We start from the raw sequence: 25,733 nt of genomic DNA, 5'->3' as shown, positions 1-25,733 counted from the left end.
GCATGGGTTTTCCTGAAAATCTGAACACTCATTACTCTTCATATGAAAATGTGCACCTGGTATTTTCATATTGATTGGATGATTTGTCATCAATTTACAGGCTTTTTTCTACTTATGGACTTTGTTATTTTTTTCAATTAAAAAGAATATATCTTAAAAATTCATGAAGAGATTTGATTTAAATGTTGTAAATACATTGTTCTTAGACTGAAGTTATGCATTTGTTATTTCTTAATTAGAATATTTAAACTAATAGAAAGTTATGCTATTTTGTACTTTGTTTAAAAGGGACATCTAGGTTTCTTTGTCTGGAGAATATTTCAAAAAGTTAACAAAGGATTAGAAGGTTTGAATCAGACCTTTTACCGTATATACTCGCCTATAAGTCGGATTTTTGGGAGTTAAATTTTGGTCCAAAACTCTATGTCCGACTAATAGGAGTGTCCTAAGAAGATAAGTATTTTTCTGGATGGTGTAATGTATAGCCTAGTATTTTTTAAACAACAAAAACATGGACGAAATAAACAAAATAGTAACAGTTTAATTTGCTGAGAATAAAAGTGAAATATCGATGTCATATCCCAAAACATTACTGGAAAATGGATAAATAAATAAGAGTATTGATATGAAATTGATTTGTTGGGAAAAAATTTCAAATATCTGTGCATTTCTCAACATATTATTTGAAACATGGGTAAAAACATTAGAGCGTTGATTTGAAATAGTTAACTGTTTCTTGAAAAAAGTTAGACCAACTTATAAATGGGTCAGTTAATGGTAATTCCCTTCAAAATAACCTAAAAACCTATACAACCGACTTATAGGCGAATCAACTTATAGACGAGTATATACGGTACATACATTTTTATACGTCCAACGTCAAAGATGGGATGTATTATGGTAGGGCATTGTCTGACTGTCTGTCCGAACCTTGTGGGTAGGATACAGACCAAATCATAAGCTCCAGGATTTTACAACCTGGTACATTTGATCACCATGATGAGAAGATGATGTCTATTGTTTTTCGAAATCAGAGGTCAAAAGGTCAAGGTCATAGTATCACTTAGTAGGAAAACCTTGTGGGCAGGATACAAACTGAACCGTAAGCTCCAGGATATTACAACTAGGTATATTTTTATCACCATAATGAGAGGAAGATGCCTATTGTTTTTCAAGGTCAAAAGTCATAGGTCAAGGTCGTAGTATTACTTAGTAGGAAAACCTTGTAGGCAGAGTACAAACTGAACTGTAAGCTCTAGGATATTGCAACTTGGTACATTTGATCACCATGATGAGAGGAAGATGCCCATTGATTTTCAAGGTTAGAGGTCAACAGTCAAGGTTGCAGTATCACTTAGTAGGACCTTGTAGGCCGGATACAAACTGAACTGTAAGCTCCAAGATATTGCAAGTTGGTACATTTGATCACCATAATGAGAGGAATATGCCTATTGTTTTTCAAGGTCAAAGGTAAAGGTCACAGTATCACTTAGTAGGAAAGCCTTGTAGGCAATATACAGACCAAACTGTTGGGGATAGGATTGCAAACTTGGTACACATTATACACTTTATGCCTGGCGGAGGATGCCTGTTGTTTCTTAAGGTCAAGGTCATATTAGCAGGGTACAGACTGATTCGTTAAGGCTAGAACCATCAAACTTGGTACACATACATCTTATGCCAAGTGAAAATATTGCATAGAGAGTACATAATTTGTCTTGTTTTTATGATGCAAAGAAAGTATGTCACACCCTGATATTGGTGATACTACTTGAATCCAAGTTCTACAAATCATGGTGTGAGAAAAACACCCTATATTAAGTTTTCATGGGTGTATTATGTTCTGTTGGTGGTACTCTTGTTTATTAAAGGTAAATAATATTTATGTACCTTACATTTTGATTTATAGTGAATGTATGAATAGTGAGGGAGGATGTTCATACTCTAGCTATTTTTAAACCATGTACCAGATTAAGAGAAACGCTAATAAACAGTTAGGTTCTCTGAAAATCCAATTTATTGGTATAGTGTGTATGTCACCAGAAATCTTTTTAATATTTCATTGCTTCATTGATTTTTTTTTTAATGCAAAATTTTCAATAGAGAAAAATAATATACTAGATGACCATTTGATTAGACAACTTCTGGTTTGATCTGAGGCAGTCTGTTTTATCCATTATATAGTGGCACACGGGGGGGGGGGTATTGATCCGAAAAGGACAGTTCTAGTTAATTTTAATTTCCTTTATTTTTGAAATTTCATTTGATACCAACTTGAGACTTTTGACCTAGTGATCTTGGACTATGACCTCCTTGTAGTTCTGAAACAGCTGTTGTGAAAACATTGATATATAATATAAATTTTTAAATTTGTTCCCAAATTATGAACACATTGTATGCACATGTAATTGGCAATATATGAACCATAATGCATGTTTGAATCAGTTAAATAGATTTCATACACTGGATGTGTTTTTGAAACATGTTTTCATGAGAGCTTGTTATACAGGACATCAAAATAAAGGGTTCCAACTGCACCTTGGACCGGGACTGTCCAGCTGGCACATCTCTACCAGTGGGCAATGGTAAGCAAATCTATACCAATGGACAATGGTAAGGTCATCTCTACCAGTGGGCAATGGTAAGCAAATACTACCAGTGGGCAATGGTAAGCAAATCTCTGCCAGGGGGCAATGGTAAGCACATCTCTACCAGTGGGCAATGGTAAACAAATCTCTACCAATTGACAATGGTAAGCTCATCTCTACCAGTGGGCAATGGTAAGCAAATCTCTACCAGTGGGCAATGGTAAGCAAATCTCTACCAGTGGGCAATGGTAAGCAAATCTCTACCAGGGGGAAATAGTAAGCACATCTCTACCAGTGGGCAATGGTAAGCACATGTGTACCAGTGGGCAATGGTAAGCTCATCTCTACCAGTGGGCAATGGTAAGCACATTTGTACCAGTGGGCATTGATAAGCTCATCTCTACCAGTGGGCAATGGTATGCTCAACTCTACCAGTGGACAATGGTAAGCTCATCTGCACCAGCGGGCAATGGTAAGCACATCTTTGCCAGTGGGTAATGTTAAGCACATATCTGCCAGTGGGCAATGTTAAGCTCATCTCTACCAGTAGGCAATGATAAACACATCTCTACCAATGGGCAATGGTAAGCTCATCTGCACCAGTGAGCAATGGTAAGCTCATCTCTGCCAGTGGGTAATGATAAGCACATCTCTGCCAGTGGGCAATGGTAAGCTTATCTCTACCAGTGGGCAATGGTAAGCTCATCTCTGCCAGTGGGTAATGATAAGCACATCTCTGCCAGTGGGCAATGGTAAGCTTATCTCTACCAGTGGACAATGTTAAGCTCATCTCTGCCAGTGGGCAATGATAAACACATCTCTACCAATGGGCAATGGTAAGCTCATCTGCACCAGTGGACAATGGTAAGCTCATCTGCACCAGCGGGCAATGGTAAGCACATCTTTGCCAGTGGGTAATGTTAAGCACATCTCTGCCAGTGGGCAATGTTAAGCTCATCTCTGCCAGTGGGCAATGATAAACACATCTCTACCAGTGGGCAATGGTAAGCTCTTCTGCACCAGTGGGCAATGGTAAGCTCATCTCTGCCAGTGGGTAATGTTAAGCACATCTCTGTCAGTGGGCAATGGTAAGCTTATCTCCACCAGTGGGCAATGGTAAACTCATCTCTGCCAGTGGGTAATGATAAGCACATCTCTGCCAGTGGGCAATGGTAAGCTTATCTCTACCAGTGGGCAATGGTAAGCTCATCTCTACCAGTGGGCAATGGTAAGCTCATCTCTACCAGTGGGCAATGGAAAGCCCATCTCTTCCAGTGGGCAATGGTAAACACATCTGTACCAGTGGACAATGGTAAGCACATTTGTACCAGTGGGCAATGGTAAGCACATTTGTACCAGTTGGCAATGGTAAGCTCATCTCTACCAGTGGGCAATGGTTAAGCAAACTTGCCAACTTACTTAATGCGTAAACAGAACTTCAAAACATAATAATGATTTGTAATGCAGCAAGGATAATTTGATCAGTGCCTAGTGAATCGGTCAGTTTATTAAGTTTGATTTGGAACATTTTGAAATATCAATCAAAGTCTTAACTTGCAAAATATGTTATACCTAATTTGAACAATTTTATTTCTCAGATCATCTTGATTCAAAATGCAAAAATCAAACTATTTTCTATCCCAATTTTTTTTAAATGATATTTTTGAAAATGTTTGAATTGTCTTTCTCTCCACAGGAGTTTTAACAGGAAAGTGTAATACTGACGTGGGCAGATGTGACATATATGCCTGGTGTCCCGTGGAAAAAGGAACTTTAGAGATGTAGGATATTTCTGTCTTGGTTTTTTCTTTATATAGATTGAACATTTTAGTAGATACTAGTCACTCTAAAAAGCATCTACACTAATTTAAGATTTAAAGCTTTAGAAAGTTTTTTGAATTTTGAAAACTTTTAATGTTCATAGGAATTAGTGCAACAGTTTGTTTCTCTTTTTCTTCAGCCCAAAACCGGCAGTTTTGGAGAATTCAAAAGATTTTACGGTCTTCATTAAGAATAATATAGAGTTTCCAAAGTATAATGTTAAAAGGTACGTAGACATCATTATCCACAGATCTTTATTAATATTTACAGTTTACTTTGTCATCACAGGCCAAGGTTCTGAGATAAATAAAGAGGTTTATTTAGGAATGTCTTTCAGGTTTTAGCTCTTCTGAGCTGAAGGCTCAAGTGAGCTTTTCTGAACAAAATTTTTCCATCATTTGTTATAAGCTTTTCACATTTTCATCTTCTTCTCGAGAACCACTGGGCCACTTTCAATCAAACATGGTACATGTACAAATCATCCTTGGGTGAGGGGGATTCAAGTTTGTTCAAATGAAGGCCTATATCCCCCTTCAAAGGGGAGATAATCAAGAAAAGGCATAAATGGTGTGGGTTGTCATTTAAAAATCTTCTCAAGAACCACTGAGCTAGAAAAATTGAAGTTTACATGTAAGCTTCCCGACATGTGTAGATTCAAGCTTGTTCAAATTTGTGATCCCTGGGAGGTAGGATAAGTCCACATTTGGGGATCAAAATTTTCTGTGGGGATCTTTAGAAATCTTCCTCTCAAGAACAACAGGGCTATGATCAGTCATAATGAAATGCAAGCATCTGTAGGTAGTGCAGATTCAAGTTTGTTCAAATTGTGGCCCCCAAGGGTAGGGTGGCGTCACAATAGAGGATCAAAGTTTTACATGAGAATATATGGGAAAAATCTTTAACTGCATGGTCATGATTACTCATATTGATAAGGAAACATCCCCAGGTAGTTCAGATTTAAGTTTATTCAAATTGTGGCCCCCAGGGGTAGGGTTGTGGTCCCCAGGGGTAGGGTTGGGCCACAATTGGAATCAAAGTTTTTCATGGGAATGTTTTGAAAAATCTTCTCAATAACAGCAGAGCCATGATTACTCATATAAAAGCATTCCTAGGTAGAGCAGATTCAAGTTTGTTCAGGTTAGGGTGGGGGGTCATTATAGGAGATTAAAGTTTCACTTAAAAATATATAGGGAAACATCTTTAAAAATCATCATCTCAACGACGGCAGGGTCCTGATTAGTCATACAAGCATCCATAGGTAATGCAGATTTAATGATACCCAGGGGGTAGGTTGGGGTCATAATTGGGGATCAAAGTTGGGGTCATGATAATCACAGTTTTATATGGAAATGAATAGAGAACATCTTTAAATATCATCTTAACAAGAACAGAAGGACTGTGATTAGTCATATTAATATGCAAGCATTTTCAGGTAGTACAAAGTCTAATCTATTCAATTCAGTGGCCCCTGGGGTAGGTGGGGCCATCATAGAAGATCAAAGTTTTACATGGGAATATACAGTTACTGTATATTAATTTACATAAATTCTTTTCAATATTAGCAGGTCACTACTGAATTGTATCAAAATGCAAATGTTCCTTAGATGAATGGATTCAAATTTTTGCATGCCCACATGACTGAAGTTGGTCTGTCCGCAACTTTAACCATGCTCATAACATTTAAATGATGAGTTATAGGGCTCTCATATTTCATATGTGTATTCCTTGTGACGAGGACTTTCTTTTGGTAGAAAAATTTAACCTTGTGACCTTGACCTTGGATTTGACCTACTTTTAAGATAACCTAACCTAGGTAATAGTGTCTGAACTACTTAAGGTAGGGCTTTTGTAAGCATATTTTGTTTATAGATTGCTATGGCAGGACCTTGCATTTATGATCTTGACCTTGGAGTTTGGCCAACTTTTAAGAAAACATAATCTAAGCAATATCTCCTGAAGAATCTATGACAGGGCTTTCATGTTTTGTATATAGATTCCCTATGACAAGAAATTTCATTTTATGCCTTGTGACCTTGACGTTGGAGTTTGATCCAAACTTCAAAACTTAAACCTTGCTCATAACTTATGAATGGTGAGTGAGACATCTTTCATGCTTACATTCCTTGTGACAAGAGCGTTCTTTTGGTACCAAATGTTTTGACCTGTAAACTTGGATGTTGGATTTTGACCTACTTTTAAGAAAAGTTATTCTAGGCAATATCTCCTGAGCTGTTTAAGTTATGGTTTTCATATTTTGGGTATAGATTCCTTATGGCAACACTCCTCTTTTCATACCATGATTTTTGACCTTGTTTTATGGTTATGTTGTGACCTTTTATAGCTATAAGGTTGGGGCCACAATTTGGGGGAAGCATTTTCATGGGAATAAAGATTGAAAAAAAAAATCTTTTAAAAATCACAACAGCTGAACAATTACAGGGCCAAGTTATAGGCACTGAATTAGCCATTAGAATTGTAACTTTAAAGAAACTGGCAGTGCATGTTTGACTTTGACGTCAGCCATTAAATGTCAATATACATGTATTATACATTAATCTGCATGATATACTTGATTTACTTAACATTTCCTTAATACTAGTGATTTTAATCAGTTCTTGCTTGGTCTTGATTTTGCATGTGTGGCAAATGAGTAACAAAGTTTTGAAATATTTGTTTTTTCCGTATATATATATATACATGTACATGTAATGCTTCATTGATTTTTGTCTATCAGAAATAACCTTTATCTTCAAAAATATTTTGTCTTCGTTTTACATCCCTTCAAGAATTTTCCACTCCTATTGAAACATCACCAGCTGTAGGTGCAGTACCACAAATTTAGGGCTGTAACAGTAAGGTTTCTTTATGGTGTCAACGCCTGTTGCAACACAAGACCTTGGTTTTAAGATCTCATCTAAAATTTATAAAAATTAAAAAAAACTAATATCAATGCACACATTCTCACTAGCTTGGAGAAATAATATGATTCTGGTATATGAGGTGTGTAACACTAAGTGTGATGGTCAGAATATTTCATTCTGCAGTGCCATATAAAATGTGTCTCCAGAAAGATCAGATCTGTGAAGATAGGCACTTTTGTTAATTTTGTTAGGGCCCAGCATCAAAGATGTTTTCACTTTGTCCATCTGTTTGTCAACAGTTTTAGTCAGCCCCTGGATTTCTCCTACAGTATGCATTGCACTTCAATGTGATTTATGCAACCTTAGTGTTGTATTTAAAAGATGTATATAGGACTGATTGTCAAAGTCATAGACATGTATTGCACTTATAGATCCTGTGAATGTTGATAACAGTGTTACTAATTCTAAACTCCAGTACTTCATACACAGTTTAATCTACAGAATTAACCCTCTATAGAACAAAATCTCCTTAAAATTATTAGAGATACATTGTTTATGCAGTGTTTAATTAAGAAATACAGATCCTTTAATGAAAATGGTTTATTTATTTATCCTTTTTCTTTGAATTACCTGTGGCTTGAATTATTTGTCCTTTAAAATTGTCAATCGAATTATTATGTAACAAAGTCTTAAGGTCATCAATAATATTCGAAAAATATGGGAGGTACATTATGATTATGAATGGTTTTGAAGCCTGTCAAATTTGCTATACCAGAGTTATTGGATGTTAAAGTATTGAATGAAAGGCAAATAGTATAACTCTATGAATCTGCTATGGATCTCAATTAAAGCCTCGGTGTAAATCTGTAGGAATTAAACTGATTTCTCCATGTTTGTCATTCTGCCCATTAACGATTTGTGTTCTGCTACAGGTGTGGCTGATGAGCCACAGTGATGTTTTACATTGTGCTTCACCACCTTGTCTGTAGATGATTGCCCTACTTTGTTATTATGAAGTTGTGGGAAGATGCTGTTTAGATATTAGCAGTTTTTCACTTTTTATGTACATATAATAACTCAAGCGCATTTTCATCATGAAATCAATGAAGTATCACAACCAATGAGAGTAACTAGTTTAACAAAATGTCATAGTTGTACTTATGATTTAACTGTTCATTATCAACTCTATGAAAGGTCATTTTCACTAGGTCAAGGTCATTGAGAGACAAAGTCTGAAATTCTTGAATTACTAAGATGGCCAACCTTCATTCCATGGGACCCTAGCTAACTGTTGTTTTTTCTACTTATGGTATATTTAGTGATCACAATCTTATCTTTCTGATAAATGTTTTTCGAAAATAATGATAACTGATTTATTAAATGATGCAGGCGTAATTTGCCAGACAATGCCAGTGATGAGTATCTACAGAAATGTAGGAATGATGGTGGAGCCAACTTACGGTGTCCGATATTCACTCTTCAGTCCATTGTAGAGGGCGCTAATAGTGGATCGTACAGTAACGTAGCCTCAGAGGTACTACCAGAGTGCAGAGTCCTCCACTTCAATGCATGTTGTGGGGTTTTTTTTATCTGAAAACACACATTAGGAAACAAATAAAATCAGCACCTGCGTGGATGTCTGTTCCAGGATAATAATGCAAGAGTCAATCAAAAGATGTGGTCAAGTCGGGCCCTGAAGTGTTAATGGTTACCCATCTCAAAAAACTTCACTTTGATTCGTAATTATACATGAATTCTATTACCTTTATGCATTAGGGAGTATATATGAGATGCAAATTTCATGTACAACATTTATATCAGTCTTAAAATTCATAGCATAATTTTATTTTAACAGCATAGCCAAATTATATACTTGTAATTGTCCACTGCATGCGATCTTCAGACAGGGAAATGCAGGGGGATTTTCAGATGAAAATCTTCACGTTTTTTTTTTTCATGTTGCTTTCTAATTGTCAGTTCTTTTTTCATTACAACAAAGAATAAACTCATGAAATTGATATTGCACATTATAAACCTCCAGTTGTATTTAGTAATGGGAATATATTTAGTAAAGAAAAAATATTTGTATTTGGAATATCAATAAAAAACAGATATTTAGCTCATTTTCAACTCTCCATTTCAGTTATTTAAAATCTTAGTAATCTCTTCATTTTTAGAAGTTAAGGAATTTTGCACAGCTCATTTACTGAAGTAGGTTAATTCAACCAATTATGGCTCGAAATTTATTCACTCAAAACCAAGGCATTGGTAGTAAAATATTTGGGACAAATGATTATACAGTGTCCATATTTCACATAGTTTGATGTACAAACAAAGTCTCAAATTTAAAGCTTTGAAACTTCAGAAATAATTTATGTTTTTTATATTACAAATAAAACATTCAAAAATCTAATCATTATAAGCTTCCCTTTGTTAGTGACGGAGATTCTGCATACAAATACGGTATACTCTATAACTAAGCATTACATACATGTGTTAAATGCATGTTTAGTTATATGCATAAACATTTTCAGTTCATATTTGATTTACAATTCAACAATTATATTCAATGTTACAAATTCTGCTCTCTTACTTACTACATGCACTATATTACTGCATAGTGCAAACATGGGTGGGGGGGGGGTGGGGGGGGGGAGAAACTATGTCAGATTTGGAGAGTAACAACATATTGTCCCATATTATTTGAACTTCCATGATGCCATATCAATATTGCATTACATGCTTTTCAGGCTTGTCTGTGTAATGTACAGACTTAATGTAATTAACGCTCTCATGAATGTTCTATTATTTTCTCCTGCATATGCACATGTTACCTTGCATGAACAGATGTTAGTTGTGCATATATTGTACTAATTAATTTTTCTGTAAAGTCCTACTTGAGGCAAATACAAGACATTTTAAATCAAATCGTACAGATGATCATTTCTTTGTATGTGTATATATATTTTTTTCTTTTTTTTTCTTTATATGGGAAAGAAGCTTTGTTTAAAGATTTTTCTTGCTTACATCACAACAGATACTAATATAAAACTATCTTTTTTTTTTTACATTGGGCTTTATTTGATAAAACACTGTCTGTTGCATAAATTATAAATTTAATCAAATCAACTTTAGAAATTCTTTTGCTGATTCACTATCCTCATATGTAAATTAAATGTAAAGATAGAAGTGTCATGATGTAATTTTTGTATTTACACTCGCTCAGTAAATTTCAAAGCCTTTTTGTGTCATTTGAATATTTTTTTATCATTTCCCCTTAAAATAATTTTATACTAAACATAAGAATTCACAAACAAGGTCATGTGTTAATTATTCTAAAAGAACTTTAATTAAAGTGGGGTTTTTTTTTTTTAAATTTTTATAATGTTTAGTTTAAAATTTGTTTGATTTGATTTGGGAAGTAATGGAATAATTTTTTTGGAGGGGGTGGGGGGTGTTGAATTTACTGGGTGGGTGGAAATATGACGAGTTGTTTATAGTAATTTTTTTTTAATGTAACCCACCCAGTAAATTCAAAATGCAATATGACAGAACTTTCCTTAAAAAAAATTAAAAAATCTTAACATTTGAAGCTTTTTGAGATGGCAACAGTTTGTTTTTGTTTCAGATCAGACAGTGAAAATAAATGTTTCCCGGATATTTTTTTTCCTACATTTTTTTCTTTTTTAAAAAATAAACTTGTCTCAAGCTGACATTGTGCATTTGCAGGAGAAATATTTTTGGTTTTCAATCAAATGAAGAGTTGTCACAATGCCGGTACAATGCAGATGATCCGGTAGCAAAGTATTGCCCAATTTTTGTGTTGAGCGAAATTGTAGGTGGCTCAGGAAGTAGTTATGCAGATTTATCTAAAGAGGTAATTTAAACAGAGTTAGTCTGCTTGTTTCAATAATTATAATTGTGTTTTCCAAAGTTCATCCTTCTTTGATTTAAACACATTATTAATGAAGGAATAAAATTTCAAATACATGATTAAACTGATGTAGGGAAAATTGCTACTACCAAAAAAAATGTTATTGGTGTACTAACAAGAAAAGGTCGTATTTACCAATACATTTTTAAGTTTATTCCAATATGTTTGCATTTCCAATTTTTAGGATGTAAACCACCCCATTTATTTTCAAAAATGAAATTTATTTCTTGAGTAAAAGACACTTAATTTAGACTCCGAGGACTGATATCGCACATGATAACATCTCAACACTTGATTACAGAAATTATAGATCTCGTCACAACATTCAAGCTACAAATGTATAAAAAAAAAAACACACATCACATTGAATAGAATTTGGTTATTAAAACTGCATTTTTAAGGGGCCATTTTGATTTTTAAAGGTTTCCTGGGTATGTCTTTAAACTTTGTAGCAGAATGAGAGCAATGTTATTGCAAATTCTGAAGTTTATTTCATTTTTACTTAAAATACTATGCACATTTTTAGAAATACTTTTTGACCATGCTTTAATGCTGATAATTTTCTGATTTTAGCTTTACTTACTGAAGTTTCTTTTATGTAAAACTTTGTAATGATTTATCATCAATTAAAATAATCCATTCTTATTAGGTTAAATCTATCTAGAAGTACAGTAGCAATGTTTGTTGCATGTAGATAAATAGATTAATTCATGGATATGTTCTTGTGATTAGGGGGGTGTGATTCAGATCCGCATCAAATGGAACTGTAACCTGGATCTCTCAGAAGAGAATTGTCTACCAGAGTACAGCTTCAGGAGACTGGATAGTAGCACCTACAAAATATCCAAGGGATACAACTTTAGGTAGGTGCACAATGTACCGTAATGATGAAAGGGCGATCAATGTCATGTTATATACACACCCAACAACTACCGATAACCCATGGATACAACTTCACACCCAACAACTACCAATACCCATAGATACAACTTCACACACAACAACTACCCATACCCTTAGATACAACTTCACACCCAACAACTACCAATACCCATAGATACAACTTCACACCCAACAACTACCCATACCCATAGATACAACTTCACACACAACAACTACCCATACCCTTAGATACAACTTCACACCCAACAACTACCAATACCCATAGATACAACTTCACACCCAACAACTACCCATACCCATAGATACAACTTCACACACAACAACTACCCATACCCTTAGATACAACTTCACACCCAACAACTACCCATACCCATAGATACAACTTCACACACAACAACTACCAATACCCATAGATACAACTTCACACCCAACAACTACCCATACCCATAGATACAACTTCACACCCAACAACTACCCATACCCATAGATACAACTTCACACCCAACAACTACCAATACCCTCACACAACAACTACCCATACCCATAGATACAATTTCACACACAACAACTACCCATACCCATAGATACAACTTCACACACAACAACTACCCATACCCATAGATACAACTTCTGATAATATATCTAAAGAATACAACTTAGGTGCATAGATATCTACAAAATATATATAGGATTCTTCTTAGTGATCTACATATATCTACATCTCTGTACATAGACAAAGGTCAAGAGTCAAATTTACTCTGGACATAGGAATATACGGTCCACTCAATATCTTGAGAACCTTTGCTTGACAGACATCAAACTTGGTACACTGGTACATCCTAAAAAGTAGATGACCCCTATTGATTTTGAGGTCACATGGTCAAGGGTCAAATTGTACATAGGAATATACTGACCACTTAATGTCTAGAGAACCCTTTGCTTGACAGACATCAAACTTGGTACACTGGTATATCTTTAGAAAAAGATGACCCTCATGATTTTGAAGTCACATGGTCAAGGGTCAAACTGGACATAGGAATATATGTCCGCTCAATATCTTGAGAACCCTTTGCTTGACAGACATCATGCTTTGTACACTGGTACATCTTCAGAAGATGACCCCTATTTATTTGAGGTCACATGGTCATAGTTCAAGGGTCAAACTAGACCCAGAAATATACTTTCCACTCAATATTTTGAGAACCCTTTGCTTGACAGACATCAAACTTGGTACACTGGTAGATCTTCAGGAGAAGATGACCCCTATCGATATTGAGGTCACATGGTCAAAGGTCAAACTGGACATAGGATTATACTGTCCGCTCAATATCTTAAGAACCCTTTGCTTGACAGACATCAAACTTAGTACACTGGTACATCTTCAGGGTCAAGGGTCAAACTGGACATAGGAATACACTGTTCACTCAATATCTTGAGGGCCAAACCTACAAGGGCTCAACTCTCACTCGTATACATTGGAGACTCTTGTTACATCGGAGACACATGTGGACGTTGGAAGAGTGAGTGCAGAGATACCATAAAATTCTCAATATGGCATTGCTGGGCACAAGAAAAAAGAAAAATAATTAGAAATATGAGGGGAAAATACTCTCTTATTAGTAGCCATAAAATAATAAGGTAATTCCACCCTCGGGGTTGCAAAAAAAAGCGGTTTTACTGCTTTTTTGCAACTCCTCGGGTGGAATTACCTTATATTTCATGGCTACTCATAAAAGAGTCTTATATTGTTTAATGTCCCTCTCAAGATATTTTCACTCATATGGAGACGTCACCATTGTCAGTGAAGGGTTGCAAAATTTAGGCCTATGCTCGGCGCTTGCAGACTTTTAGCAGGTAGTGATCTTTAACATACCACAGTGACACCTGCTGTGACACGGGACCTCGGTTTTTGTTGTCTCATCCGAAGGACCGCCTCATTTAGTCACCTCAAGCAACAGTATGGGGTTAAAATTCGTTTGGGAATAATCTTTTAAAAATCACAATATCTGCATATTAGCAGGGCCAATGACTCAGGTGAGTGATGTGGCCCAAGGGCCTCTTGTACATAACTTCTTTTTGAAATACTGTGACTATTTGATATTCCAATTGTTGCAGATATTCAAAGAATTTTAAATTTGAGAATGGTACAGAATACAGGACTCTTTATAAAGCCTTTGGAATAAAGTTTGTGATCTCGGTATCTGGTCAGGCTCGCAAATTCGCACCTGTTCCATTTTTTACAAACATTGGAAGCGGGCTTGCTCTTTTGTCAATAGTAAGTAAAGAGAACGTTTCTTTTTTATCTTTTTTTTTTTTTTTTTTTTTTTTGAGATTATAACTGGTATTCAAGAAAGAAAAAATTATAAAGGCATATAGACTGATGAATGTTCTCTTTTTATAGGCCACAGTAATCTGTGATATTGTCGTACTTTACGTTCTGAAAGCCAAGGTGGTTTACAGAGAAAAGAAATACCTGCAGGTTGTTGGGGACGATGCATACAAAGTAAGTGGCATCACGGTGTTGAAACACGACTATTTAACTATTTTTTGTAGAGGGAGAACTTTTAAAAGTGAATTTAAAATTTTTGACATCTACTCCAATACACTATATTACTTAAGTTACGGTTATAGTGAAGACTTTTCTACGGAGATTTGTTTAAATGGTTGTACTGTAGATGGGACAGTACTACTGTCCCATCTACAGTACAACCATTTAAACAAATCTCCGTAGATGAGTACTCGATCATTCTTAACAGAATTTTCTGTACATTTACCAATATGAGACATAGTATTAGAAGACTTGATCACTAATACATGTAGTGCAGTATGTGCAATAATGTTGTTAAAGAAGGTATAAATATGAATGGAATCTAGGACTCGAGAAACTGGAAAACTTACAGTTGGAAACATCTTTATGTAATCAAGTCACTGGTTTGTTAAGTTAGCAATATAGAGAGGTGAGTGGTATGTAGAATACCAGTGTCATTTATTCCGTCACTCCTTCTCTAATGAGCAAAGAAATGAATGAGCAACGAAAGACAAGGGGAAAGGAAAACACCCCATTTTTGCGACTAACGTTTGTTCTATTCACTCTTAGAGTTTTCACATTTTTGTCCCACAAATCCTGTACCTCCACAATTAATCACATTTGTATGCTAAACGAATTTTTACTCTAAACTGCGTGTATGTACATGTATGGTTGTACTGTAACATAACTGTAGTTGGAATATGTCAAGTTTAAAGTCAATCTGTACAATCTGTTTAAATGAAGTTAGAGGCGTCTGATATTCCTTTTCTCAACCATTATAGTCTAGTCAATCTAGCTCATATATGAGCAAAACCTCAAACTAATTGCAACAGAAATGAAATTTTGATTATTCATGCAAGAAAACACATGCAAACAACATATCAAAAATCGGCTTTTGTATTTCAATGGGAAAATTGGAATTTTGGGGTAAAATGATGTGTTTTTTAATGAAAATCGCTAAAAACTGGAAATGGAAGAAAAGGTCCATTTCATGTAACATACAGTAAAAATAAGTTTCATATTTCAAATTTCAACCTGGAAATGTTTGATTAAAATTTTTTACAACAGAATATATTCTTTCCTTGACTGTAATTTTTGGGTAAAATCTTGCTTTTTTTAATATAATTGTTAAAGATTGAAATTTTAAGAAGAAAACCCACATTTTTTCATACATCTGAGGCTATCAATAAAAAATTGAGGTTAGGATTTATTTTAAAAACTGTTCAACAAGTAAGATATATAGATTATTGGCAATATATAATTATGAAAAATACCATTTTAGGTAGCAAAACCTACCTTTTCTAAAACAAAAATAGTGAAAAACTGGAAATGATAGGAAATGACTGTTTTATAGAAGATATGACATTGATCTTATAAATTTAAGAATAAAACATCCAAATGCACAACTAAACTTTTCTGCATCAAAATTTATTTTCCCTTTCTGAATTTTGGGCTGAAATCTTCATTTTCCAACAAAAATCGTTAAAAACTGGATTTTGGAAGAAAATACTTTTTCCTGTCCATTAGTCATATATGAGTTACCACATGAAGATTTATACATTAAAATAAATTGTTAACACAAAACAAGTGCCCCTTCATCAATGGTCTGTTAAAGATGACCTACATTTTTGCAGTCACTCCCCTTACATCGGAAGTTGGAGGCGCGCTTACCATTTCGGTCCTATGTTTCACATAAATGCATGTAGTATTTTAAAACAAACAGTGTATAGTAAAGCGTACGTTACCAAATTCTTTTTAAGCTGAGTTTTAACAGTTTGTACTACATCTATGACGAAACAAGGTTCAGTTTCTTCGATTTTATAAAGAAATCTTTAATACGTGCACTTCGTCAAATTCTAGAGTTTGGGAAAAGGGGTGGTGGTGGTGGTGGTGTTATAGCCGTATTTGACGTTTAGTTCTATCCAAATCATTGTGCAATTAATACCGAGAATTTCAGAAGTAATCTGTTTTAAAAACAATGGACACATAGAATTAAAAGCAAAATGAATCAGGCACGCAGCATCGTAAAATAAAAAATGGGGGTGAAGATAATTTCACAATATTGCCTGAAAATTGACCAGAAAGTTATAAAAATCCTTGATGGTGTGTGTGTGGGGGGGGGGGGGGGGGGGGGGGGGGGGGGCTAAGGGTGCTCTCTCAGTTTAATTTTACACTTCCGCTCTGTACAGTTCACGACAATGCCATTTTAAAAAAAGAGGAGGGAGGGCAACCAATTTGTCTAAAAATCGACCTCTGTACGTAAAAATTTATCAACTTTCCATGTAATGATAAAAGGGGGTAGAGCCATTGTTGCTACGTGCCTGATAATTATATAAGTGATCATTTGAGTAATTGCAGTACAGTTCAGTCCATGTTTTTACAAGTACAACGGCTAGTGTCACAATTTGCCTTAGAAGTGTATTTACAGCGAATAACGTTCAAAAGTTTATGTGGCGCGACTTGTAATTTAGTTTTAACGGATACAAGAATTGCTGAAAGCAGTGATAAGCCCCATTTCGAAGGATCCAAATAAACAATTTCTTTAGTCCACTTTATGTGTTAGACAATACTTCACAAAGCAAATCTCCTATAAGTGTATCAATGGTATTCCATCTTACAAAGTCGATATGACATCGACACCAGAAGATATCTTTTTCTCTATGGAATCCTCATTTAGGAAGGTGAAGATAACGAACAGTGATCCATCTCGTAACTCCTATAAGCAATACAAAGTAGAGAGGTGGGCAAACACGGACCCCTGGATATACCAGAAGTGGGATCAGGTGCCTATGAGGAGTAAGCACCCCTGTTGACCGGTTTCACCTGCTGTGAGCTCTATATCTTAATCAGGCAAACGGAGTTACCCTTATTCAAATATCATTGTGCCAAAAACGGCCTAACAATCGATATGAAACAAGTCAGACAGATTTGCCCCAATGATAGGTTGTATTGGCAAAGTAGATTGTTATAACAACCATAGAATTTGCGAAATGCTGACTTTAAACGAGACAGTTGAAACCCTTGCACCATCAACTTGTTTGTCAGTAGCCTGCCTCCATTTAAAAACTAATCATATACAGAATTTGTTCGCGATTTGTCTACATTTTGACATTCCATTGCTTTCTTAAGTATACAGGACCCGTTCCGATGCCGAACATTCTTGACGTTGTGTCGCATCCTGTGAATGCATGTAGAAATGGCAAGGATTGACAAACTTCATTTCCTAAAAAGACATCTGGTTTTAACGATGTTCTTCACTTAGGGGCAAGATCAATGTCTGACAAAAAAATAAGTTCACATAGTTTTCACCAAGACCCCCCCCCCCCCCCCCCCCCCCCCCTTTTAAAACTTAATATGATAAATGTTGAAACTAATCGAATGCTGAGCAATATTGTATGTATAATTGTATATAGGTCTTAAAATCACCTTTTTAATACAACTGTTAAGCTGTATAATCGCGTTTTTTATTACATGCACCTTAGATCATCGTGTATAACTTTATTCCGATGACTGTCACAGTTAAGTTACTCCCCTTTACGTGTACTGTGTGCCGTAAACACCACAAAATATCGATGTTTTACTAAAACATTTAAGTCTAAATTTGAAATATTTCCCATTGTCCGATTTTGTCCGATTTTTTTGTATGTTGTTAACCACGCTTTTGTTTATTAAATTCCATCAAGTTTGTTTCTGTTGCAATTACTTTGAGGTGATTTGCTAGATTGACTAGACTATTACACGAATCAAATTATTATACACTGTAAGTCTTGCAGTAAACCACAAATAGTTCTTCAGCTCTTTTAAAACTTGCTTGGCCCATTGTTGATACAGTATGTACATGTATATAAAATTCGTTACTAGGGATTAGTGAATGAAGAAGGGAGGCCTAGAACAAATTATGGCATGCCATCCGAAAATGAGTATGACTTGTAATTTCCACGCACTTAGGTTTGTGTTCGATATTAACCATTTTGATAATCCCACCACCCCCCTGAGTGAAGAGTTATAAAATCCTGCTTCTTTGCCGTACTTGTACTTGTAATCATAGAATTATTATACTGTTACGCAGTTCACATCCATTTCCATTTTCTCCCCTGTTACCGCATCCTTCATTACGCTTAGGGAGGCCAGATACACTAAAACAATATATTTATTTTTTGTGGTAAACACAAGGCTGACGTATCATTCATACCGGTAAACCCACGACCGACGTATTATTCAAACCGGTAAGCCCATGACCAACGTATCATTCAAACTGGTAAACCCGTGATTAATGTATCATTCATGATCAAACCGGTAAACCCATGACTGACGTATCATTCGTAACATTTATTGATACATGTACCGTAAAGTAACGATACCACTGCAATAGAAATGCGTTATCAGAGTGGGAAAAAAAAGAATCTTCTAAAACTTTTATTTTTTAAAACATCAATTGAATGATGAATTGCAAGGTGTTTAAGCTTTGGGATTCAAATTCACGACAGCAAGATTATCGGATGACACTCTCTCCTCTTGACTAACATAGAGTACATCTGGTAGGAATTTGAATATTCATCAGTTATAATTCAGGAATCATAATAGCCGGGAAAATGAGGTGTGTTGTGTATCAGGCCTCGTTAAGATCCATCTGAAGTCAAACTGGCTTGTTCTCTTATATTCAAATCTAGTTCCCAGCTCTCTGTAATGTGTCAGTATCACATGTTATGTTCGAAAAAGAAAATTATTTCATTTCACTAAAACAACAGACAACTTGCTCGATGCCTTTGCTTCTAATTGATAAAAGTTGTACCAAAACAATGCCCATATTGCCCTTTTTTGTTTAAATGAAGGGAAAAGCATGTGCACGCATATGTTAAAATCAAAATTGAAAGTTGCTTGCTTTTGCCTAAGTTTTTCATTTTCAGTCATTAATAGATGTACATGTACAACGTACATTCCTTTCTATGGAAAAACTAAGTCTGGCCTGACCTTCATTGATGTTTAAAGAAAAGAAATCAAGCTTTTAAATTATTATTTGATTGTGCCTTTTCGATCCTATTTCTCCAAGACTTGAGCATTTTATACAGGTTTTACATATCTATTGTTATTTGTCCACGATGCGTTTTGATTCCAAAGTTTAAAAGAATGGTATAAGGAATTGTGAAAAACTCACGTGTAATACCATCTGTGTGAAATTGTAATTAATAATTTTACGATAATCGTTAGTTTAAAGAGTCCCTTACATTACTGTTAAAATGAGTAAGTAGCATAATGTGTCAATTTGGACCATACATTAAAACGAGAAGTTTCACAAAATTTGTATTTAAAGAATCTTTAAAATTTTACTCGAAAGTTGTTCAATTCTGTACAAAAAATGTCACTGACGTTTTGAATTTTGTTACAGAAATGTATCTTTTCGTAAATTGCAAGAAACTGATATTTTTTGTTTGTCTTTTTGAATATCGACCTGTTTGTTTAAATTTCGTTCTGATGACTAAGTACTCTATTGATAACACCGGTGATTCACTATGAACTCCAGGTTACGGGTTCGAATCCTGGTTTGTGTTTTCACTGTAAAGAAAAAAGAACAAGCAACAATTTTTATGGTTTTGACAGATTTAGCAATAGTGTTCTAATTGTATGAAAATACTTAGCATTTGAAAATCATAGAATAAATAAACAGCGTTGCAATTTTGTAGCTCTTTCTTCGTTAGTTATTCTGTTTTTGCTGGTAAACACCTTGTCATAGAAAGTATTGACCATCTTGTTTTAATGTGTTTGCGTTCTTCATTTTCCCTTAGAATATGCCACGAACTTTGCAAGGTTTGTAAAGAAAGAGCTTTAGGAAAATCTCTGTTTAATCAAAGGGTCTAATCGAAGAAAACATAATCTTTTCATTTAGATATATTGCTAGGTCGAAACATTTGTCAGGATTTTATTTACAAAGAAATGAAATCAGAGTATTCAGCAGCATTCTCTGAATTTGCAATTGGTTACAGCTAAGTTTATAGTACAATGTCTACCATTGGAGAACAGTACTGCAACGTCACAGACGCTAGAAACACAGGCACTCAACGTTTTAAATATCTTATATTAAAAAAAAATTCTTCCAATATTTTGTTTATAGGAAGACATTTTTTTTTTTATTATAAATATTTAAAACGTTGAGTGCCTGTGATTAGAAACACTGTATACAGGGAAATATTCGCCCCGTTTTATTTTCGCCCCTTTCGCCCTTGTTGTCAGTGGGCAAATTCAGACCGGACGAAACTTTTTTCCATTATATCATTTATAACACAACTGTGTGGGGTGAAACCATCTGCAAATATAGAAGGCAAAAATAACACAGGGCAAAAATAACCCTTTATACAGTACTCAACCGGGAATTCAGTTCCACGAACATAAAAAGAAAACGTCATGTTCCCATCTAATGCATACTTTTTTATCAATTAAATGGCACGGCATATAAATCCAGTTGATTGACAGATGTCCTTATGTTCACGAAATAAACACCAATATTTCCATGTTTAATATACACAAACGATAATGACATGTTGGAGAGGGTTACAGCTGTACCCGCCCTTCACACTAAGACGCCGTTCACATATCTCTGACTGTAGGAATATCAGTTAAAGACTGTCGCTATTTTGATTATACGAGCTGCTTAACAAGCACACAGTAGACCTGCTATGAGCTATAAATGTACATATTGCCCGTAGCGCCAATGAATACAATCATTATACATGTATCTATAGATGTTTCGAATAAAATGCATTTGTCATTGCAGGTTTTAGACTAGTAGTCCATAATTAGCATACTGCCATCCGTAAGTTGAACTTTCTTACCTCTCAGATTCTATTACAAAACCGTCTTACATTACACATATACCTACAAAATGTTTGTTACATTTGTTTTCTATTTCAGGTAACATTTATGTGCCATAGGAGAATCGGTTACTGTCATCAATCCCTGACTATTTCAAACTTCCCAACAGAATTCGTCAAAAAAGACTTTGAATAACCTTTGTTATTGTAGTTTGAATCATTTGATGCTTGAATCAAGGGGTATGCATATCATTATGAAGTTATAATTAGGAACGACAAGCTGATTATTGATCAGAAGGGTTTTGTAGTAACTTCTGAGGTGATGTAATGGTGAATTTTAGTTTTTATGCTGCTGTGCTTAGTCCACGTTAGTGTTTTTCATTACAGTCACTGTAGTGTACATGTACATATTTACACTCGAACTTGATTTTGATATGTTAAGCTTTTACAAATTTGTTGTTTTCATTTCGCAATCATTCAGAATGACATCGCGATGCCACACTACACAATAATGATGACATCCTAATGCCAATCTTTCAGATGTTGTTTTCTATCTCAGGATAATAATGATAATTGATATATCATGAAATGAAACCTAGCAGCTCAAAATGAATACAAAAGACTGCGAAGAAAAAGCCGTTATTTTGTTTTGACCAAGTCGATTGTTTTTTGTTTTTTTTTGGGGGGGGGGGGGGGGGTGGGGGGGATGGGTGTTGTTAATGTTTACGCACAGTGATTTGTAATCACACTTATTGATTATGTGGAATAGCTTGTCACAATAAGGTACTTTGATTTATCTACAATATGCATTCCTTCATTAATTAGTCTCGATTATCCAGGCGTTTGTGTATACTCCCTACTAACATCTGGAAAGAAAAAAAAAATCCTGGTTAAATGACGTCGATCTAGTAAACATCAAGTTAATAACGCTGTAGAAAAAAAGCAGTGTCTGATGAATTTTCCGAGTTACTTGATGACTTAAAATATACGATACTTTATCAGGATTAATTCATTATAACTCAGGGTTATCCCCAGATGTCAAATTCAACTTGCATAATAGTCAAGGGGCGCGTTTTACAAAACAACTTACAACAAAGTCGCAAGTCTTAAATTGTATTACACTGTTATTACTTTGAGTGAGTGAAGGAAAACTTTTCTGAGGCTTAATTTTCAACATTTTAAAAAATATATTTTGCATTTGGAGTGAATGATCTTACAATAAACTGGAAAATTCCAGTATGTAAAGTTGGCCTTAAGTCGTAAGTTCTTTTGTAAAACGCATCCCTGAAGTCCAGGGAAAATGTTCTAAACACTAAATCCGGTTTTTTTTACCATGGAAAATAATTGCTTCAACTTTCTAGAGATCTTTCAAATCAAAGTAGTTTCTATGGGTGCAGGTATTACCGTTTTGAACTAGCCAATCGGCGTCTTTCTCAGAATTTCAATAGGCCTCGCTTTAAGTTCAGAAGAATCCAGACGTTTGTGGGAACGCTTGTATGATTGAGACTATCCATTAGTCATCCGTCCACATCATGTTCAACAGTTTTTATATGCCCGTCTTTAGACGGGACGTATTATGGTACAGCGATGTCTGTACATCCGTCCGTCCGTTCGGGGTTTTCTCTTTATAATTTCATTTCCCTTTCACATATCATGCTGAAACTTGCTGTGTAGCTTCTTTGTGGGTCACTCTAGATCATACTGCAATTTTGATCCATTTTGACCTTTTTTCCAGGAGTTTTGCCCCTTTATTTGAATATAATTATTATATGGAGGGTACATAATTTGTCCGCCCTACTCCTCCCACAGTTTTCAAGTGAGAGCCTTCTTATTATGCCCCCTTCAAAGAAGAGGGGCATATTGGTTTGCACCTGTCGGTTGGTAGACCACATGTTGTCCGCTCAATATCTTGAGAACCATTCACTTGATGATAATGATATTTCATATGTGGGTTGGTTATGAGTAGAAGAGGACCCCTATTGTTTTTCAGGTCCAAAGGTCAAGGGCCAATCTACTCTGGACATAGGAATATAATGTCCGCTCAATATCTTGAGAATCCTTTTGCTTGAAAAACATCAAACTTAGCACACTGGTACATCCTAAGGAGTAGATGACCCCTATTGATTTTGAGGTTATATGGTCAAGGGTCAAACTGGGCATAGGAATATACTGACCATTCAATGTCTAGAGAACCCTTTGCTTGACAGACATCAAACTTGGTACACCAGTACATCTTCAGAAGAAGATGACCCCTATTGATTTTGAGGTCAAAGGTCAAGGGTCAAACTGGACATAGGAATATACTGTCCGTTCAATATATTGAGAACCCTTTGCTTGACAGACATCAAACTTGGCACACTGGTACAACTTCAGAAGAAGATGACCCCTATTGATTTTGAGGCCACATGGTCAAGGGTCAAACAGGACATTAGAATATACTGTCCGCTCAATATCTTGAGAACTCTTTGCTTGACAGACATCAAACTTAGTACACTGGTACATCTTCAGGAGAAAATTACCCCTATTGATTTTGATATCATATGTTTAAAGGTCAAGGGTCAAACTGGACATTGGAATATACTGTCTGCTCAATATCTTGAGAACCCTTTGCTTGACAGACATCAAACTTAGTACACTGGTACGTCTTCAGGAGAAGATGACCCCTATTGATTTTGAGGTCACATTGTCAAAGGTCAAGGGTCAAACTGGACATAGGAATATACTGTCCGTTCAATATCTTGAGAACCCTTTGCTTGACAGACATCAAACTTGGTACACTGGTACATCTTCAGGAGAAGATGATCCCTATTGATTTTGAGGTCATATGTTTAAAGGTCAAGAGTCAACATGGACATTGGAATATACTGTCCGCTCAATATCTTGAGAACCCTTTGCTTGACAGACATCAAACTTAGTACAGTGGTGTATATTCAGGAGGAGATGACTCCTATTGATTTTGAGGTCACATGGTCAAAGGTCAAACCGGACATAGTAATATACTGTCCACTCAATATCTTGATAACCCTTTTGCTTGACAGACATCAAACTTAGTACACTTGTACATCTTCAGGAGAAGATGACCCATATTGATTTTGAGGTCAAAAGTCAATTGTTGAACTGGACATAGTAATATATTGTCTCCTATATTTTAAGAATTATTTGCTTGATTGACACCAAACTTGGTACACTGGTACAGCATAAGGAGTAGATGACCCCTATTGATTTTTAGGTCACATGGTCAATTCACTCTTGACATAGGAAGATATTGTCTGCTCAATATTTTGAATTTAAATTAAATGATGTGTGTGTATAACCCTTTTCAATTTTGCACCATGGGTGGCATATGTGTTTTACAAACATCTCTTGTTTTGTGGAGTGTTTGTATGGGTATTGAAGATGTGCATGTGGGATGGATTTTGATTTTCTACAATTTTTGAGAAAATTACAGGTTGTTGAACTTAGTCCATTTGGAAATTAATATTCTATGGAGGGTACATAATTTGCCCGCCCAACTCCTCCCACAGTTTTCAAGTGAGGACCATCTTATTTTGTGGAGTGTTTGTATGGGTATTGAAGATGTTCATCTGGGGAAGGATTTTGATTTTCTTCCAGTTTTGAAAAAAATACAGGTTGTTGAACTTGGTCCATTTTGAGGAAATCTAGATTTTTAAGCTAAGACCCTTTGTTCATATGAAAGTTTGTCACAGCCTCATGATGGCTGATAATACCTGAAGCAAAGTTATACAAATTATAGCACAAGAAAAACACCCTATGTAAGCATTTCACGGGCGTATTATGTTCCGTTTGTGGTACTCTTGTTCCATATTGTCTTCGTTGTAAAGTTCGTATTTGTATATTTACAATATTTGGCGTAATCACTTTATCATGTATAAATAGATATGCTAGAACATTCTCATGCAATATTGATGGTGATTTTTATTGACCAAATTAAATTCATTGATGTATAATGACCTTTGTGTATGTAAAAGTACTCTCATAAAGGCGGTCTGTTGCACGGATCTCAATGTTACATGCAAGTCCAGATATGTTCTTAGACGTTGTAATGGTAGAAACCAGTATACATAAATCAGAAACAAACCCCTTTTCCAAAATGCCTGAACCAATATTGGAGCAGCCATCAAACAACGCCGTTATGACCTAAGGAGAGATATTATATCACAGACATGTGGCAGTTCTTAAACATTTTCTATATTACAAATGGCGTACACACACTCGTTATATAATGTCTGGACCACACCACTCAGTCCTTAGCGTGGGACGTTAAACGATATA

The 25,733-nt window shown here is 35.3% G+C and overlaps 1 protein-coding gene across 4 annotated transcripts in view; it reads left to right on the top strand.

The window, feature by feature from the left end:
* LOC125660768 (P2X purinoceptor 4-like) overlaps positions 1 to 25,408 on the top strand; it is a 32,725-nt gene extending 7,317 nt beyond the window's left edge. The window contains exons 4-13 of one of the 4 annotated variants that reach the window (XR_008799638.1): positions 2,510 to 2,585; positions 4,285 to 4,369; positions 4,549 to 4,635; positions 11,000 to 11,147; positions 11,937 to 12,067; positions 14,223 to 14,382; positions 14,509 to 14,610; positions 18,496 to 18,582; positions 21,404 to 21,442; positions 21,541 to 25,408. Coding sequence is in view for 2 of the 4 variants with exons in the window: in XM_048892583.2 (XP_048748540.1) it covers positions 2,510 to 2,585; positions 4,285 to 4,369; positions 4,549 to 4,635; positions 11,000 to 11,147; positions 11,937 to 12,067; positions 14,223 to 14,382; positions 14,509 to 14,610; positions 21,404 to 21,415 (801 nt within the window). In the remaining 2 variants the exon portion in view is untranslated. Of the gene's footprint in view, positions 1 to 2,509; positions 2,586 to 4,284; positions 4,370 to 4,548; positions 4,636 to 8,659; positions 8,805 to 10,999; positions 11,148 to 11,936; positions 12,068 to 14,222; positions 14,383 to 14,508; positions 14,611 to 18,495; positions 18,583 to 21,403; positions 21,443 to 21,540 lie in introns of all 4 variants that reach the window. The other 3 variants (XR_008799639.1, XM_048892583.2, XM_056152771.1) reach the window with 3 other exon arrangements.
* The last annotated feature ends 325 nt before the right edge of the window (positions 25,409 to 25,733 follow it).

The sequence above is a fragment of the Ostrea edulis genome, chromosome 1, assembly GCF_947568905.1.
Source record: "Ostrea edulis chromosome 1, xbOstEdul1.1, whole genome shotgun sequence".
NCBI lineage: Eukaryota > Metazoa > Mollusca > Bivalvia > Ostreida > Ostreidae > Ostrea > Ostrea edulis.
This window is presented reverse-complemented; position numbering and strand designations above follow the sequence as displayed.